The 18,165-nt window shown below is 34.8% G+C and overlaps 1 protein-coding gene across 1 annotated transcript; it reads left to right on the forward strand.

The window, feature by feature from the left end:
• The first annotated feature begins 906 nt into the window (after positions 1 to 906).
• Positions 907 to 17,736, forward strand: LOC117332135 (multiple epidermal growth factor-like domains protein 11). Its single transcript, XM_033891019.1, has 17 exons — positions 907 to 926; positions 3,843 to 3,992; positions 5,044 to 5,230; positions 6,946 to 7,086; positions 7,412 to 7,424; positions 7,575 to 7,709; positions 8,111 to 8,251; positions 8,585 to 8,722; positions 10,736 to 10,876; positions 11,308 to 11,448; positions 11,755 to 11,895; positions 12,054 to 12,191; positions 12,453 to 12,593; positions 12,937 to 13,083; positions 14,339 to 14,471; positions 16,571 to 16,689; positions 17,098 to 17,736. Exons 1-17 carry the CDS (start codon positions 907 to 909, stop codon positions 17,127 to 17,129), a joined length of 2,058 nt encoding a protein of 685 aa, XP_033746910.1. The 3' UTR covers positions 17,130 to 17,736.
• Positions 17,737 to 18,165: the final 429 nt, after the last annotated feature.

An 18,165-nucleotide genomic window follows, 5' to 3' on the forward strand; every position in this document is an offset into this window, starting at 1 on the left:
AAATCGTTCCGCGGAAGGATTTTAACCATGTATTCTTACGCACTGATCAGTGTTAATCTGGTCAAATTCATGAGCAAATGAAACAGATTAAGTTTGGTAGTTTCATTGAGTCAAACTTGAGTAGAAATTGAAATATTGTTGTTGAATGTTTATGTTACAAGTTAATTCAAATTTTACAAATGTACACCTACTTTCAGTTCAGTCCACGGTTTTCCAGAGTTTTTTATATCGTCTTTTTATCTCTGGTTTTTAGCCCAGGACTGGATCTTTATGTCATGTTTTGTGGCGGTTTTCAACCCTATTAAGGCTAGCATGGCGGCGGTTTTTATGTCAACCCCACTAAGGCTAGCATAGGTTCTTGTATGTTTTTATCTACATTTTGATATTGATTGTAGTTGCCATTATTGTATGGGTGCAACTACTTTGCCATCATAAAAACTATTTTATGTTAGAAGCCACTAGGTGGCTTTCTCAGTAATAAATTTAAATGTCACCCTGGTGGGTGGCCATTTCAATTTCATATACTTGTGATTCTTGTTATATGTGGAGGGGCATAAATAACATACACTGCACAGTTTGCGGGCACTGCATGATAGCAGTGTAGAACAAAGAAAATAAATTGTGTAGAGAATGGACAATTTCAAAATTAGGTGATATACATTCAATCATACTTTTTCGTATATGTGTAGCATAATATATATATTTACTCAATATTGATAAATCTTTTAAATTAGTTGTACATATTAATTTGATCAACTTGAAAACAGATAGTTTTTTCGAGTAGTACTTTTTAATACATCTTGATCTTAGGGTTTGAAAGAATCGGCAAATTAACAGAAAGTGATACTCCTCTTCTATGTCAGTCGGTTGCGTGACGTTACATCTCACGCCGCCAGGAGAAAGGAGATGGAGCTACAGAACAAGATGTACGTTTCTTCATGCATGGCCGAACTTTAAGACATTGTTCATTGCGCGCAGAGCATCCTTTCAACAAACTTACACGCCTACTTTTGATGTTTTGACAGCAGGTTTAGAGATAGAATCAAATATCTGTGATTAAACACCCAAAATAAACATCCAACATTCTTAGTTTTATTTTGTTGTCGGTATAATAAACCTCTCAAAGCTTAACATGATAAATCGCAGGCGCCTGAACCGGTTACTATTTAAAGATATAGTCGGGATAGAGTTTTTTTTTTTTCTATAAATACTAACCAGATACAAACGCCATGTCAATATTTCTCAGATCTGTAGGGACCTCGTACATCAACATTAATGTAATCGCGCATGCGTCGGCGGCCGGCGGAACGGTAACATTTTTTAACAATTATTTCAGATGCTGCACGTACACATGTACGGGATATTAGGCTTTTTTTATTGATAATTAAAAACTGTTTTGCTGGACACATTTCAAATCAAAATAGAATAGATCCTAAGCTTTCTTGGATAGAGTGATAATTTTGATGATTGCCTGTATCATGATCCAAGCCAGATCTCGACTTGATACCACGCTTGTTTGACCTTTATATATATATATATATATATTTATGCAGTTATAAACTATTATTATTAGTATACTAGGTTTAAGGAGAATTTTATCAGAGGTAGAAAAGTATCACTACAATCCATAATTAAAGTGAATGAAGGAATCTGTAAATTTGTGGAATAAGTATTGAAAAAAAAAGTTCGTTTCCGCTAAGTCTACAGTAAAACTGTTTTCATCTACAGCGAATACGCCAGCGATATGGGATCTTTAAGTCTATGTCTTAAACGATATACATATGCATGCATATAATATATAGCCATTTTACGTTTTGTTTGCACAATTTATCACTTTCGTATAAATAAATATTAATGTAAAATAAAAAAAAAATAAAAAAATAAAAAAAATCATAGGTTATCCCACGCTCGTTTTCTGGCTATATGTTGACAGACGAGACTGGTACTTGTGGCTTTTGCCTAAGCCTCGCCTACATAATTGTCAATCAATGTCTACCACCCGCAGGAAAACTAATTCAACTACAGCTGTACGCTTCTGAAAAACCAATAAACCTAGCTAATTGAGCGATTCACCACCTTTTACTCTACAGGTACCGTCACTAATCATGTGCCCACTGCTGTAATAAGTATATGATGTCATGTTTACAAATCATATAATTTCAGATCGTCACATGGTCAATGAATGATGATGCTGTTGATAATCCAAATTATCATTCTTCAGATATCTTCCACAGTATCTTTAAGTAAGTATAATATCTTTCATCATTTTCGCTGAAAATATGTCAATTTTTTTCAAACACATTAGAAGTCATGCTGGTTACTAATATTTGATCATGTGCTGGTGTCTAAAAACGTTCATGCAATATATACACAATTATGAGTCGTGTCTTACTTTTATATATTTCCCTATCAGTGGTGTTGCAACTTTTGATTGCTTGCATTTCATCTGCCGTTATACCACCACTTTTTGCCCGTTGCCGATATTGGCGGTATGTCAGGGTGACGATATAAAGAGAGGTTCGGTACGACAGTCATACGCATGCGCATTAAGGTCAACAATGAGAAGTAAGACACAATACATAACAACCTTCCAGTAACTACCTAAGACGAGACTGAAATGAACCATGTAACAATACATAACAACCTACCAATAACTACCAAAACGAGACTGAAATGAACCATACAGCCAGATATAACAACTTCTCAGAAACTCGTTAAGACGAGGCTTTAAATGAAACATATCCGATACATAACAACCTCCCAGTACCTCTCTACGGCAAGACTATTGAATAATGTGGCCATACATTGCAACCTCCCGGTAACCCCTAAAACGAGACTTAATTGGACCACGCCACCATATATAACAACCTCCTAGCAACTCCCTAAAACGAGGATTAAAAACATATGCCACGATACATAAAAACCTCCCAATAATTCCCTAAGTCAAGATTTCAATGAATTTTGCCATCATACCTAACAAACCCCCAGTAAGTCCGTTAAAAGTGGATGTAAAGGAAAAAGGTTAGCATACATGACAATTCCCAGTAACTCCTGCAGACAAGAATTGCATAAAGAATGTGAGCATCCATAGAGCATACGTACATAATTAAAAATTATATTGTTTTCCTGGTGATATCGAACTATTTTGTAACAAAATATTTTTGATATTATCAAAACTAACAACAACAAAAAAATCGATGGTGAAAAGGATAGTTTTAGCTATTTTTCAAATACAACCGCAAACCAACACACCTAAACAATATTGTATATTATGAGAGGCAATTATGGAAACGTATCAGGCTCCCATTGGAATGTATCTGTCGTGATTGCAAAAATGATTTTATCTAGGGGCCACCCTATAATTATCCAAATAAAATATTTTAACTATATATAGGGTCGTCCCATTATTATCCAGATAAAACATTTGATCACTAGCCCTCCACCTCTGGGTTGCGAGTTCAAAACCTACGTAGGGGCAGTTGCAAGGTACTGACCGTAGACCGGTGGTTTTCTTCGGGTACTCGGCTTTCCTCCACCTCCAAAACCTGGCACGTTCTTAAATGACCCTGGCTGTTAATATGACGTGAAACAAAACAAACCAAACCATTTAGGGGCTGCCCATAATTATCCAGGTAACATATTTTATCTAGGGGCCGCCCAATAATTATCCAGATAAACTATTTTCGCAGTCACAAAGACCATGTTCCTTTGTAAGCCTTATAAGCTGCACAATGGACACTATGCTTATTAGGATAATAGTTAAACAATTAAATGTTAAAAAAAACAAAAAAACCATGAAATAGATTACAATATGTATTTAATTATGATTGTTATATATCTAGAATCTATGTATTAGGTGTTCGTCTAGTGGATGGTCCGACACAGAATCAAGGTCGTTTAGAGATTTACCACAACGGAAAATGGGGAACAGTCTGTGATGACGAGTTCGAGACTGATGAAGCCCAAGCTGTTTGTAATGAGTTGGGTTACAGGTAAGTGTGAACGTTTCAACATTTCAACCGAAAAACTTAACTGAAGAGGACAATCTACAAATTTAGCTTATTTATATATCTTATATTATGTTTTAAAGTATATTGATGGTTACTGCGAAACATTATTTCTGAGGAATCAAAATATAGTCTAGATTACCAGAAAAAGAAAATGCCAGAAAGGATGCACATATATGCAAGAACAATTGACTAGTGTGCCGATGAAAATAGTGAAGACGCATCATATGTAAAAATAATAATAATAGAATAACCTTATAAATGACGTAGGTATCAAATTACCATGAAGAAACAGGAAAACTCTAATTCAATAAAACGATGATTCTAATTCATCGTAAAAAATACATGTTGCTAAAGCAGCCAAGGCAAAAGTACATACGACTTTCGCATCAGACCAGTAATCCGCAAGCGGAAGTGTTTCCTTTTACATCAATGTTACAGACTTCAGAAGGACCAATAAAAAGTCATTTATTCACGGCTCATAAAGATTACCACCGTCATTTGAGAATAGCGTGTGTTGATCATATATCATTTAAACCGAGATAAAGCTTTACAAACATTACCCAGGAAGTTTTTTTTATTTAGCTTCGATGGAGCACTTCAACATTGCAAACGGTATAAAATGAGTTCCGAAATAGATTAAGAAGATCGAAAAATAAAATGAATTAGGTTACACCACACGTCTGATTCTAACATTTGTAAGTGATGATTAATGCCTTAAGTATTGAAACATAGTAAATGATGAAGGGAATTCAAAATAGGTCGCAAATCAATGTCAAAATGTCGATTGAGGAAGGCAGTAGCTCATAGTTCAATACTCGTTCTCATAATCATCCGAATTTGGTTTTTAACGAGTGACAATCGAATAAGTATATTCTGAACACTTTTATTTAAATTACAATATGATAAACAACTTGCCAACAAAAGTAAGAGCATCAAACAATGATGAAATCCACGCTTTAGTTAAGGTTAAAAGAAGAAACAAAATTATAGTTTCAATTTGTTTCGTTAACATTTTGTTTTCTGTTTTCGACAGGTATGGAACTGCCTTTGAGAGATCATATTTCGGAAATGGATCTGGAGATATTTTTGTAGATAATCTGGACTGCTCTGATCGCTCTTCTGGCCCAAACCAGTTACAACTGGGAGGAAATTATGCCATTTCAATGGATGGGGCGATCATAACTGCAATCACAGAGAGGATGTTAGTGTTGTGTGTGAAGGTATATGATACTAGCTATTTATCGATATTTTCGTCTGCTACAAATGTCAACGAAATATTATCATCCGTTAGCATTAAGTAGTCAAAATCAATAATTTTTGCAATAATCAACAATCGGTGGGATTATAATCCATAATTAGTATATTGATCACCTCTTTGGGGGTAAAGTCAAATGCAAAAGCCACAAAAGGGTTTTCAGTGCATTTTAAAGCGCTCGTGGATCTCTGAGTGAATTTTTAACATCGGTCAACATTTAATACTGTTATCCCATTTTTAACCAAATATTTGATAGCATTAATACCCTGCAGATGAGGCTAAAGTATGTAACAATTTTGCCCGCGTCGCTGAAGAAGGTTTGATGGGATAAAGTACGCCACAAAAGGAGGTTAGACGGTGCTTTTTTGCTTTCATTTTCACTTTATAGATCTTGGTAGTAAGATGACCGTATACCCCGTTTTTAAAAATAAGATCATGGTTTTTCTTTCCGGACGAAATGAAAACGAAAAACCGAATTTACGGATATCTGACTAAATAGATATAAGTAGACATACTGGTGTGAAATGAAGCAAAAAACATGAAAAAAGGAGACATATATGACCATTTCTTGGACCTTCTCCCCACACTTCCGACCCTCCACCTCCACCCCGCCCACTATCTAGATAGCATGGTGAGTCATATAGTGAATATTGATTCTGATTCCATCTACATGGTATTTAGCATATTTTAAGTTGATTAAATGCACTCAGTGACACCAGAGCCAGAAATGCACTATATACCAATTTGTGGGTATCTGCATTCTTAACCGACATCCCGCTATTCTACCACACTCTGCCTCCAGAGAGGTGATCATTCTGCTAACTATAATTATATCAATTGCTGTTAATTGCTTCCATTTTCGTCAGAATTACACTAAGTGGCCCTATAGGCTTGCGAAAGGCTGAAAGTACACTCCATGACTCCTACCTCCTCATCCTCCAGGCCCTGAGGTCGGGTTTAGCTAGATACATACTATTAGTGTCACCAGCCAAATCTAATTTCTGTCTTGTTTGATTAAATTCAAACTTGTGATCACATGAACACAATTTATCACAGATGAAAATGCACTATGTGACACATGTTTCGGTCCCGCCATTAACAATTGTATCCTATCAAATATACATGTAGATTGTGATCCAAATGCAGAACATGGTTACTGATGAAAATTCCTAGTTGGTGGTTCATGGGAATTTCTTGGTCATCTTTAACTCCAATATTGAGTTCGTATCAGCTCGATTAGTCACCTTTAAAATTTGAGGAGAAAATGATGTTTTGAATAGCATGCCATATGCAACAGACTGAAGTATCTTCCTCCAAAATGATACAGGTATACCTGTCCCTTCTTTATCCAATAATCGAGTCTTGTTATACTTTTTATTTTATGAATCATTTTCGTCTAAGATCCTTTCAATCGCGATACCATAAAAAAGGAACCCGAGGTTTTTTTATATAGATACAGTGTATACTGTATACGTTTTAAATTACACTATTCTATCAAACCCACATTTGACGTTGTACACAATGTATCATTGTCATGACGACAACACTATTTCCGGTTATGTGTTGATTAATTTCAACCTTGGTTAGAGTTATTGGTCGTTCGCGCTTCAAATTTTATCTTTACAGCGATATATATATAATTCAAAACGATATACTTTGGTGGTTCTTAATGTTTTACAGTGTGTGCACAAGGAACTTTTGGACAGTCCTGCTCATCCAGGTGCCACTGTAGGTCGTCTGAGTGTGACCCTGAAACGGGTAACTGTACTCATCAACCAAGTGGATGTTTGGATGGATGGACTGGACCTCGATGTGATCAAGGTATATTCAACATGTCGATAGAAACCAATTGAATCATATCAGTGGCCTTCATAGGCAGATACTATTAACATAAGCGTTCCTATAACGTAACTAGGCTACAATGGGGACAAGACTAGACATATTGTTGGTCAAAAATGTGTAATACTGACGAGTCCTTTAGAGCAGTAATGCGACTGTTCCCAATACTGATTCACAAAAGTATATATTAACAGCTGCGGAAATCGATTTATTAAGTTTTAACGGAAAAAATCATATTGATTATAACAATACTGCTGACGTTTTCCTCCTTTTCTATACCTTTCTTCTAATTTTTGCTCTTTTTAAGGAACTAATAACGGGCAAACATACAAACCAAATAACAGCTTATGTTACCAAATATACACACGTGGTCTGCCTGATAACGTTGTCTGTTTCAAATTAACATTAAAATTTGCATTATTATTAACGGCTGTTCCTTGTTTACCATCACTGATATATATTTTCAACAGAATGTGAAGAAGGAACTTTCGGCTCTTCATGCAGCCAGAATTGTCATTGTGAGATACCAGGATGTGATAGTGCAACTGGTTTTTGTACAGGCGGTGTCTGCTTACCGGGATGGCGGGGGATGTCTTGTGCACAGGGTAAATGTGATTGTGATCAGAATTAATACCACAAGTATTAAGTTATCTTAATCATTAACCGTAATCAGTAGTTCATTAACTTTGATAAAAACAAAATATCACACCACCAACAAAATATCAATCTCTTATTTAGGAGTTCTTCGTACTATTCTTAATATTAATAAATTGCAATTATTGAAATCTCGTTAACAAGTCAAAATATTGTCAAACTGTTATTTTGAAAAGCAGCTAGGATTAAAAATTGAAACTATTTCTGTGCATTCTCGTCAAAATGATAATAACAAAAAAAAAACCAAGTAAGTCAGCATATGTATATTTTATGTCACGGCGACGAATATGACAACACAAACGACACCTATGGAAATCATACATTATCATGATAACATTTTCGCATGTAACAGTGTGTGGACGTGGAACCTTTGGTCAGTCCTGCTTCTCTACATGCCACTGTAAAATCCTCGGTTGTGATCCAGTGACTGGTGTCTGTACAAATCAGTCGAGGGGCTGTTCCACTGGATGGAGAGGGGACAGATGTGACCAAGGTATTGAAAACTTTGTCAATTCTCATCAACTTATTTTCGATTTCCTAGCATATCATTCCTCTGTGTGAAGAAAAACGAAGATCCCCGCTTTCCCAAAGTGCAAAAAACAAAAAAAACAAAACAAAAAAAAAACCCCAAAAAACGAAATAACCAATGTCAAAAAAAGACTTGTGCGTATTAAAAGTCACATAAATATACCCACACACAAACCTAGCAAACGTATCCCTAAGCATTTCTGGTAAAACCCTCCCGCTAACAAAATGAGAACTAAGTAATAATTTAGTGCAGCATTCTTATCATATTTTTATATTTTGACTGATTTCATTTCATTAGCATGTGGATATCAGACGTTTGGCGAATCCTGTTCTAACACATGTCACTGTAGATCTGCAGGCTGCAACCCAATAAGTGGAGTTTGTGCAACACCCGGAGATTGTCTGGACGGCTGGACAGGAGATAAATGTGACCAAGGTATAAATGCACTTAAAAACTGCTATTCCTCCTGTCAAGTATCATCAGTTATATATAAGTTAAACCGGAGATAATGTTTTGTGTGTTTTAAAATAATTTCTATCCCCTAATATTTATATTTTCCCTTCGCTCCGCCTCAATGAATCTAGTAAATTAGTTAATTCATTCCCCGTGGAAGTTTTTTGTGGTCATGTGCTTGTTCTGAGAGACGAATCGCTTTCTTGCCGGCCTGTGAATACATTCACTGTTTAAATTGGCGATCCAGTTTTGCAACGCCTCCGACTTGAATGCACTTTCATTTTGTGAATTGTTGAACATTGTTATAAACTTTATAAGGACAAGTTGAAGATACGCTTCATGTGCTAAGGAGGATGCCAATATTTAAGCATTGAACTGCTTTCATTTGGAAGTTATAGGCTGATGAATGCCAACTGGACAAAGGCAAATCTAATGAAGCGCGCTAGCGCTTCATGTTGAATTTGCCTTTGTCCAGTTGGCATTCATCAGCCCATAACTTCCAAATGAAAACAGTTCAATGCTTATATTTACATTTGACATCGATTTTTAAAGACTATATCCAGGAATTTTGCTCCGACGATGAATGAACAAATTATTATCGTCAAAGACGGAACAGCCTTTTCAACAGCCATCTTTCGTTATCGCCGACATGACAATTATGACGTCACTATAATAATGACGTCATAATAAAGATTTGGAAGTTATGGACTCATAACTTCCAAGTGAGCTTGGTAAAGTTATATAGTGGGGCTGCAGTGTAAATGTAAATATAACGCAGACAGTTTCGAAAACACTGACACTCCCGATAGCACCGAGCTGATGACCTACATAGCACAGTCCTAAAATAAACCTTAATTCTAACACTGTTTAACAACACAAAACAGACTGATATCAGCATTATGCTATATCGAGAGCAGGGACACATTACTACAACATATGCAGGATACAAGTTTCGGGCCGTCGAATACCGCCAATTTTCTGCTTACTCTTATCAGACTTAACATCCCAAAACGCTAGTGCAACAATGAAATCCAATATTTCAAGAACACCATATAAATCCTCAGCTAATCTCCGACTAAAATCCACATTGTTACACTTTTTCTCGAGCTCTGAACGTCCCGGCTAGACTATTAGGCTGCATCACATACGATACCAGGGGTTCGGTTTTAGATTTTGAGTGACATATGACGTCTATAACTTATTGCAAAATTAAAAAATATAACATTCATTTACATTATAAAACCTTACAAAATCGAATTTTATAATGTTTTAGAGTGAAAATGAACACCCTTTTTTAATGTTGTGATATTTCACTGTTGCCGTCATGTTAACCTTGTGCTCAATTTTGTAGCCGACTTCCCTGTGTTTTAAGTGACCAAGTCGCACACATACTATACTATCAACACTGAGCTTTCAATTCGTATTCATATATGTTTGGCTAAATTTTAATAATACAATAACATAAATATTTGTTTAACATGAAGATTTTATCTTGAAAATATCAACATCGTAATAATCAAAACGTGTTTGTAACTATATTTTATGAGAGTAGCTGACTGATTGCTGTTCCACTACCGTGCACATATGTAGGCAATGTCACAAAATGACGCACTTACGTCATACCGTTGCGACGGAATTTTGCAATCTGGCGGCGGGGATTTACATTTAGTTAACGTAAATATAAGGAATGATTGTCAATTTTGTTGCTCGCATGGACTGATGAAGAGAAGTGAATCTCATGCAAATGGTACATGAACTGCATTTGCACCAGGTTCATCTCCCTTCATCAGTCTATCCAAGCAACAAAATTGACAATAGATGATAATTATAGGGAAATTGCGAGGATGACTACATTATATTTGGCACATATTCTCTTTGCACAGAGATCTGCATAATATATCAACTTTCTTTTTGTTTACAGTATTTGGCATTCGTTCTTTAAATCTTGATTGGTTGCGCAATAGTAAGTACTATATTTGTTTACCTTTGAAACAGCTTGCAGCAAAGGAACATTTGGCCATTCCTGTTCCTCCAGGTGTCATTGCAGGTCCTCAGGTTGTGACCCCGTAACTGGAATCTGTACAAACCAGGAAGATGGTTGTGAAGATGGATGGTCTGGAGACTCGTGCAATCATGGTATTGATACACATATTGGCACTGGAGAATCAGAATAGATGCTTGTAATGAATTCGTAGGATTTTAAAATGCTCATTGTTTCATTCTCCAATATTATGCTCTTCACCAGCTTAGTTACAAAGTCACAGTTTATCATGCCTGTGTTAGAATGCAGAAATGATAAAGAGAATCCCTGTTTCCCCAAATGTGTGATTGAACAGCACAATAAAAAAAAGCATTCAGTGCTAAGAAAGACGATTTTTATATTTACAAAACAGTCACACATACACAGTAGAAATATGCACAAGCTTATATCAGCCAACCAGCAAAGACGTCATTCGTAAGCATCACTGGTATTTAACCCGTCTACTGTACACTGAGGGTTAAGTACTGATTCGGTGCTCAATCAGTATTGATATATTATTCTTATAGTTTGACTGGTTTAATTTCAGTATCATGCAGATATCAAACCTTTGGCGAATCCTGCTCCAACACATGCCACTGTAGGTCATCAGGCTGCAACCCAGTAAGTGGAGTATGTACAACCACGGGGGATTGTCTGGAAGGATGGAGAGGTGATAGATGTAACCAAGGTATGACAATCTACTTACAAAAACATTGGTAAACCTTTGTGTCAAGTATTATCTTCCCTCCATGATTTAATCCGGAAGTCATGAACTGTTTGTTTCAAAATAATACTCCTATCATCTTAAGTTGAAAAAAGAACGTCACACATAGGTTTGACCTAAACTTCATTTGTATATCCATGTCTTCAATACTACATGTATGAAATTTCCTTTCATTTGCAGATTTTTTGTCATCTGATCTAAAGATTGTGACTTTAATTTAACGTTGATAACCAGTAATCAATATTAACTATATTTTCTTCTTTGCAACAGTGTGCAGAAATGGAACTTTCGGTCATTCCTGTTCCTCCAGGTGTCACTGTAGGTCGTCAGGCTGTGACCCGGTAACTGGGATCTGTACAATCCAGACAATAGGGTGTGAGAATGGATGGACTGGAAACTCGTGCAGTCAAGGTACATTATGTATTACTACAAATATTTGCGTTTGAAAAGCAGAATATATTATTACAATGAATGTTTACTTAACTATCTTTAAAGATTGTGAAACGATCCTTAAATTATACTGCAAATGTATGCTTATTCTGATATTTTGACTGGTTTCATTTTATCAGCATGTGGATATCAAACATTTGGCGAATCCTGTTCTAACACGTGTCACTGTAGATCCTCAAGCTGCAACCCAGTAAGTGGAGTATGTAAAACTCCGGGGGATTGTCTGGACGGATGGACAGGTGATAGATGTGACCAAGGTATTACGATCTACTTCAAACCTGATAATCCTTTGTGTCAAGTATAATCAGTCATCTTTTAAATCAAACCGAAACTCGGATTGTTGGCTTTTCCTGTATGAAAGATTACTACATTTAGATTGAACATATATTCTCTAGGCAAATATATGTGTTAATTGTTTCCTATGTAAACTTTGCTTTCATTGACAATATTTGGCATCTATTGTATAAATTTTATTTGATTGAATATTAGTATCAACTATATTTTCTTCTTTGCAATAGCGTGCAGAAATGGAACATTTGGCCATTCCTGTTCCACAAGGTGTCACTGCAGGTCTTCAGGTTGTGATCTTGTAACTGGAATCTGTACAAACCAGGCAAAGGGGTGTGAAGATGGATGGACTGGTAACTCGTGCAGTCAAGGTATTTGTTCCAACGTTTAAGTTGGAGAAACGGAATCGATGTTCGCAATGCAGTTTCACTTTGACTCCTTCTTTGCATTGCAAATGATTCCTTCATCCCTTCCTCTCAAATGTCATTTCTCTCCGTATTATATTACCGCCTTCTACAAAATGTCATATCAAGATACAGTGTATAACACACAATCTCAAATGATTCGGAAGGACTCGACCAAGCCAAACTTTATGAAATTATATTCTATTTAACGTATACATGAGTTTCATTTAAACAATATATATCCTTGTAGTATTCATAAAACACACAAATATACGTAAGTATACCGATATATTGCGATAATTGTTTACAGAGTGTGGACTGGGGTTATTCGGTACTAACTGTTTAGAGATGTGCCACTGCCTAGTACCCGGATGTGATCCTGTAACTGGTGTGTGTAGCACAGGTGACTGTCAGTCCGGATGGATGGGGCAATCCTGTAATATAAGTATGGATCAAAGTATGTATAGCATTCTGAGTAGGAACCTTTATCGGCCGAAAATACTTTTAATCTTCTTTAGCTATTTAAGCATTATCATAATGGATTTTTTTATTAAAAATCTAAGTTTAATTCGTATTAACTATCTAATCATTGTTTAAACCAAATTTAATATTGTGTTAATTTTTAACTGTGTATAGTACAATTAGCCAGTAACATATTTTACTCAGGCATTCATCATTTTCCCCTTTAACCCTAAAATGTCTTTAACAAATGCATGAAACCGTGTTTGATGAATATGAAATAAAAATAGGTTAACTCTGTTTGTTAAAAGCTTCTCTTTGATTTCGTTACATGTAAATCATGACGAAAAAATAACAAATATATGTCAAATGACAGAAAATATCATGTGAGAACCAATACCGCAATTCATTATACGTGCAATCAAAACACGGGAACTATCCGCTTTACGGGAAAAGCCTAAGGCGGCGCTCCATTCTCAATATGTAAACAGCCACTGCAGCAAATATGACACGATCCCATACAAAAACCGTCATTTTAAGAATAACAGACTGGCTATTGGAGCCATGCATCATAATTTCAAAGTCGATAAGACGTACTTGTGACTGCCGGGAAGGCAAAGCACTGAATACCTGAGCAAATTGGACTGAAATTAAATGAGGATAAAGCTATTATAATGATTATTAATTATCAAGTTTAACTTAGTTATATATTGATAAGCAAATCACAGAGAGGCTTAAAATATAAATGAAGTGTTTTTTCGTTAGAACTTTTTCAAGTGAACACTCTTCATCATTTCGATTATAGACGGTTAAGATATCCCGACTCTTTATCACTAGACCTCCACCTCTGGGTTGTGAGTTTGAAACCCACATGGGGCAGTTGCCAGGTACTGACCGTTGGTCGGTGGTTTTTCTCCGGGTACTCCGGCTTTCCTCCACCTCAAAAACAAGGCCTGTCCTTAAATGACCCTGCCTGTTAATAGGACGTTAAACACAAATCAACCAAAGCAATATCATCAATCCCCACAAATACACGTCAGAATACTAACAATCAAGTTTTATTCGGGGTAAATTTCTTTGATGTTCCCAAAGAGTTGTCCATTTAAATATTCTACGGAATGTTATTTTTCATATACAGTATACATCTATATGTTGCGTTAGTAAATTCTTGTGTCAAAGTGTGTTAACTTGAGGTTTTTGCATGATCCAGAAACATCTATGTTTGATTTTGATATGTTTTTTTTTAATTAAAGGCTTCAAAATGCAACGACAAGTGAATACATCAGAATCTCGTGGTAACGGCTACGTTATCGGCGTAGTTTTTCTGAGTGTTCTACTGGCTGTTTCTATTGTGATAAATATTGGCCTATACATCATGAGAAGGAGGTAAGAAAGCAGCAAAATATATAGACAAACTCCAACTGTATGACATAGGTTGTAAATTAGCTATGAGTTATTACCGTTCAAACAAGCATACATATGAATAAAGTATTCATTTATTAATATGTAAACAATGTTTCATGATTCCGTAAAACATCACTATTTTCATCAGATTTTTTCCCAATTCAATAATAAATATCATTCAACATTTGTATTCATGCAGTCAATAAAGTATTAAATTAAGAATACTTGTTCCACCAATTAATATGACACCATTCATGTCAGATTATCCAAATATGATTTAATTCAGTGCCTACGTATTCTGATTGTTCTCTATAGGACAGTGAATATAAGTAAGGTCTCTCATAACTTATGGTTAGTTTTCGTATAATATGCATATAGATATATTTTCATTGTCTTTTAGTAGGAATTGGTTGAATATCTTAATGGTACCATTTAATTATTTCCGGATTAGGACCTAACTGTCCCGTATCTACGATATAACATATTTCCATTGCCGAAATGCTAAGTCGTAGTCCTAAGACAATTAACGTTTAAAAGATAAAAAAAACCTTTCTATTCTTATAACTCTGTCGTATTCAATATTTCCTATATAATGTATAGAATGTACGACAATTCTTCTCAACCACTGCGATGTAAATATATTCTAGAAACTCATTTACGTTTTAAGCATCGTATTTCCAAGAAATATCTGTTTCGCTATTAAAAATGAATATATTGAATTCGTCATTCAAAAGGACATTCAATTTGGTTTTTCTACTCGTGTTATTTATGTCTTTGTTATTTTGTTGTCTTGATTTTCAAAACCTAGAGACTATGTAAATTTGGTACCGTTCTATGTGAACATTGGTTTAATTGAATGAATGATGTGCCATATTATTTAACTAAAGACGTGATGACGTGTTTTGTTTTTATTAAATGTTGACATAATTATTACATCATATGATATGTCATTATTATGAATTTTTATATTTTGCTTTTATCATTATATCATATAGTATGGTATGTTTATTCTATGATATGTTGTTATTTCTATTATATGTTGTGTCATGATAATATATTACTTATTTCTTTATCATAATATCACATATTATTGCTTTATCATAATATCACATATATGTCATTATTATTATATCATATCTAATGTAGTGATTATTAAATGATATCGTATAGATTATGATTATTCTATTATATTTGTCATATTTATTATTTCAAATCTTATTTAATTGATCATAATTATAGATTACCACACAGAAAATTATTGCAACGACAACCACTGAAACAATTTTGTGATTGTCTTTTTATCATCTATATACTACTCCTCATTTATGTATTCATTCTTTATTTTGAGCGAATGTCAAATGTCAATTGTAAATTGTAAACAGTAGTACTGTCGACTTACTCAAGAATCAACGCACTTGTTGATGTGTCTACCGCCTTTCAACGTCAAGGCGATATTTCAATGTCGGCGGAGTAATATTTAGTGTTCAATGAATTCAATAAAATAAAACAAACAAAATATGCATAATGCAAATTTACTCTAAATATGTATATTTATGACTGAAACTATATTTCTATTTCCAAATAATGCACTTTTAATGAAAAAAAATTAAGAATTCTGAACAGACTATTTTTGGGCGGAGTACTACAACTCAGTGTTTGTGTAGTTTCGGTAGAAACGTCACTGCACGTGCAGTTTCCCACCAGAAGTTTTTCTCAAGTTCCACTCATATTGTTCTCAAGTCGTTCTTAAGTTGTTCTTATTTCTATCATAGGAAATAATTCATTTCTCATGTTGTCAGTAGCTGGTGTATTGTAGTATACAGAAGATAATATCCTATATTATGTCGTTATTATTATATGATATATTATGAAATGGTTATTTTATTATATCTTATGTTATGATTATATTATTATATTTTGCAATGGTTATTATACCATGTGTTTTGTTTTGATCAGTTTATTGTAAATTATTTTGTGATTATTGTATGATATGTTATGTCATTTCTCTATTAGGAAATGTCTTTTACTCTTAAATTGTTATTCTAGTTATTTTAAATATTGTTTTTTTTTTCACAAAATAGATCAGCAAGCCAAGATGACAAAGAACCCTGTATTTCGAATTTACCTCATCGTCAATTGGAATCCGAGGCACAGCCAGACTACGATGCCAAAGGAGTACCTGCAATCGTCAAATACGAAAGTAAGGCTATATGATATGCGGTAAAAGCTTAATATCTGTTTAAATATTAGTATCCATGCAAAAGGTAATGCGTAATCGATATATTTTATTGCGTTTCCAGTTTGAAATTTATACATAAACGGAACAACCGTTATATCAAAGCAAAAAAGAACCCCAACATACAATTCATGTTGCCACTGTCCTTCAACACAGTATATGGAGCAATGAAACATCATATGTCACTTAAAATATAAACTGACATAAAAACTTTAGTGGAATGTAAAATATTAATTTTGTTATAAAGATTGAACAATTAGCCAATTGTACCGAAAATTAAATGTAAAGCTGTACTCTGTTTATCATTTTTCAATTATGAAATAGGTTGTGCATATCAACCTCACCGTTTTTGTTTATCATTTGTTTATCCAGGAGGATTTGGCAATTTAGAGTTCAATGCATGAAGTATCTGTGCGGCACACAAGTGATCAACGTTTTCAAGACCACATTCAAGTTTAGATGTTCGGAAGATGCCATATACAGGGGGAAAATATGCATGTAAACAATTTATTTTCGCGACAGAAAATATTCATCACCCCATAGATTCATTTACGAGACATTAGATGTGCTTTTCTACCGAGTATGTTAATCTATGATGGAATATGTTATATAGCCCTTGACGTATGCCCCGTTTGCTATCGGTAATCATTTCTCATAAAGAATACATTTATGTCAAGTTATGGTATATTACAATATCGGCTTAATCTAACGTTGAATCAGAAGCATTACGATTTTTTAAGGATATTACCGAAAATGTATATCTATGCATTTCTCTTTTAATACATCTTAACCTACCTTTCAATTGCATTTGCGTGTACAATTACCATTTGAATTTTACACTTACAAAGGTTTTTCTTTGAAATACATTCACGCACGGAAAACAATGGATTCCATGGAATGTCACTGTGTTTATTTAGATAAAATACTGTTCATTTCGCTAGTAACATCATGAAATATTATTATTTTACGTCTGGCGAGCTTTTAGTGAGTGAAAAAATAAAATATCACGTGGTGTGATGTCACATTCTTATCTTTGTTATATGTTGTCATCTGTCAGCCTCAGGATTCTATGGAAGTTGCCTCTGTAACAAGTTTCTAGTCGAGTAGCAGCACCTGCTATAGCTAAAAAAAGAGTTCTAGATCGGCCACTGTTGCTGCAACTAAACGTTCTGGTGCTGGTGATCGTTCGTTCTGAGTGTATTGTCGATACATCACGATCCGTCCGTGGTACCATCTTTACACTCTCTTCAGCTCTCCTTTCCGGATCGCTGTCTTCAGTGGCTGTCTTTAGTCATGAGTCGCGCTTACAGACATATAACGCTGCATAAAGATGCAGGTAATCTTGCTGGTCTAAAACTTCCATGCCACAGACCTGATCCAGACAAGTTTTCTTTGCATCAACATTTCAAACATACCAGATATTTCCTGGAAGTTGTGTGA

Source organism: Pecten maximus, chromosome 8 (genome assembly GCF_902652985.1).
Source record: "Pecten maximus chromosome 8, xPecMax1.1, whole genome shotgun sequence".
In the NCBI taxonomy this organism is placed as follows: domain Eukaryota; kingdom Metazoa; phylum Mollusca; class Bivalvia; order Pectinida; family Pectinidae; genus Pecten; species Pecten maximus.

Bases quoted from the DNA above. Each gene is read 5' to 3' on its own strand.
- LOC117332135 (XM_033891019.1), top strand. From the start codon at position 907: ATGGAGCTACAGAACAAGAT. The intron at 7,710-8,110 runs GTAAATGTGATT...CGCATGTAACAG, and splicing joins GGGGATGTCTTGTGCACAGG to TGTGTGGACGTGGAACCTTT. The intron at 13,084-14,338 runs GTATGTATAGCA...TTTTAATTAAAG, and splicing joins TAATATAAGTATGGATCAAA to GCTTCAAAATGCAACGACAA.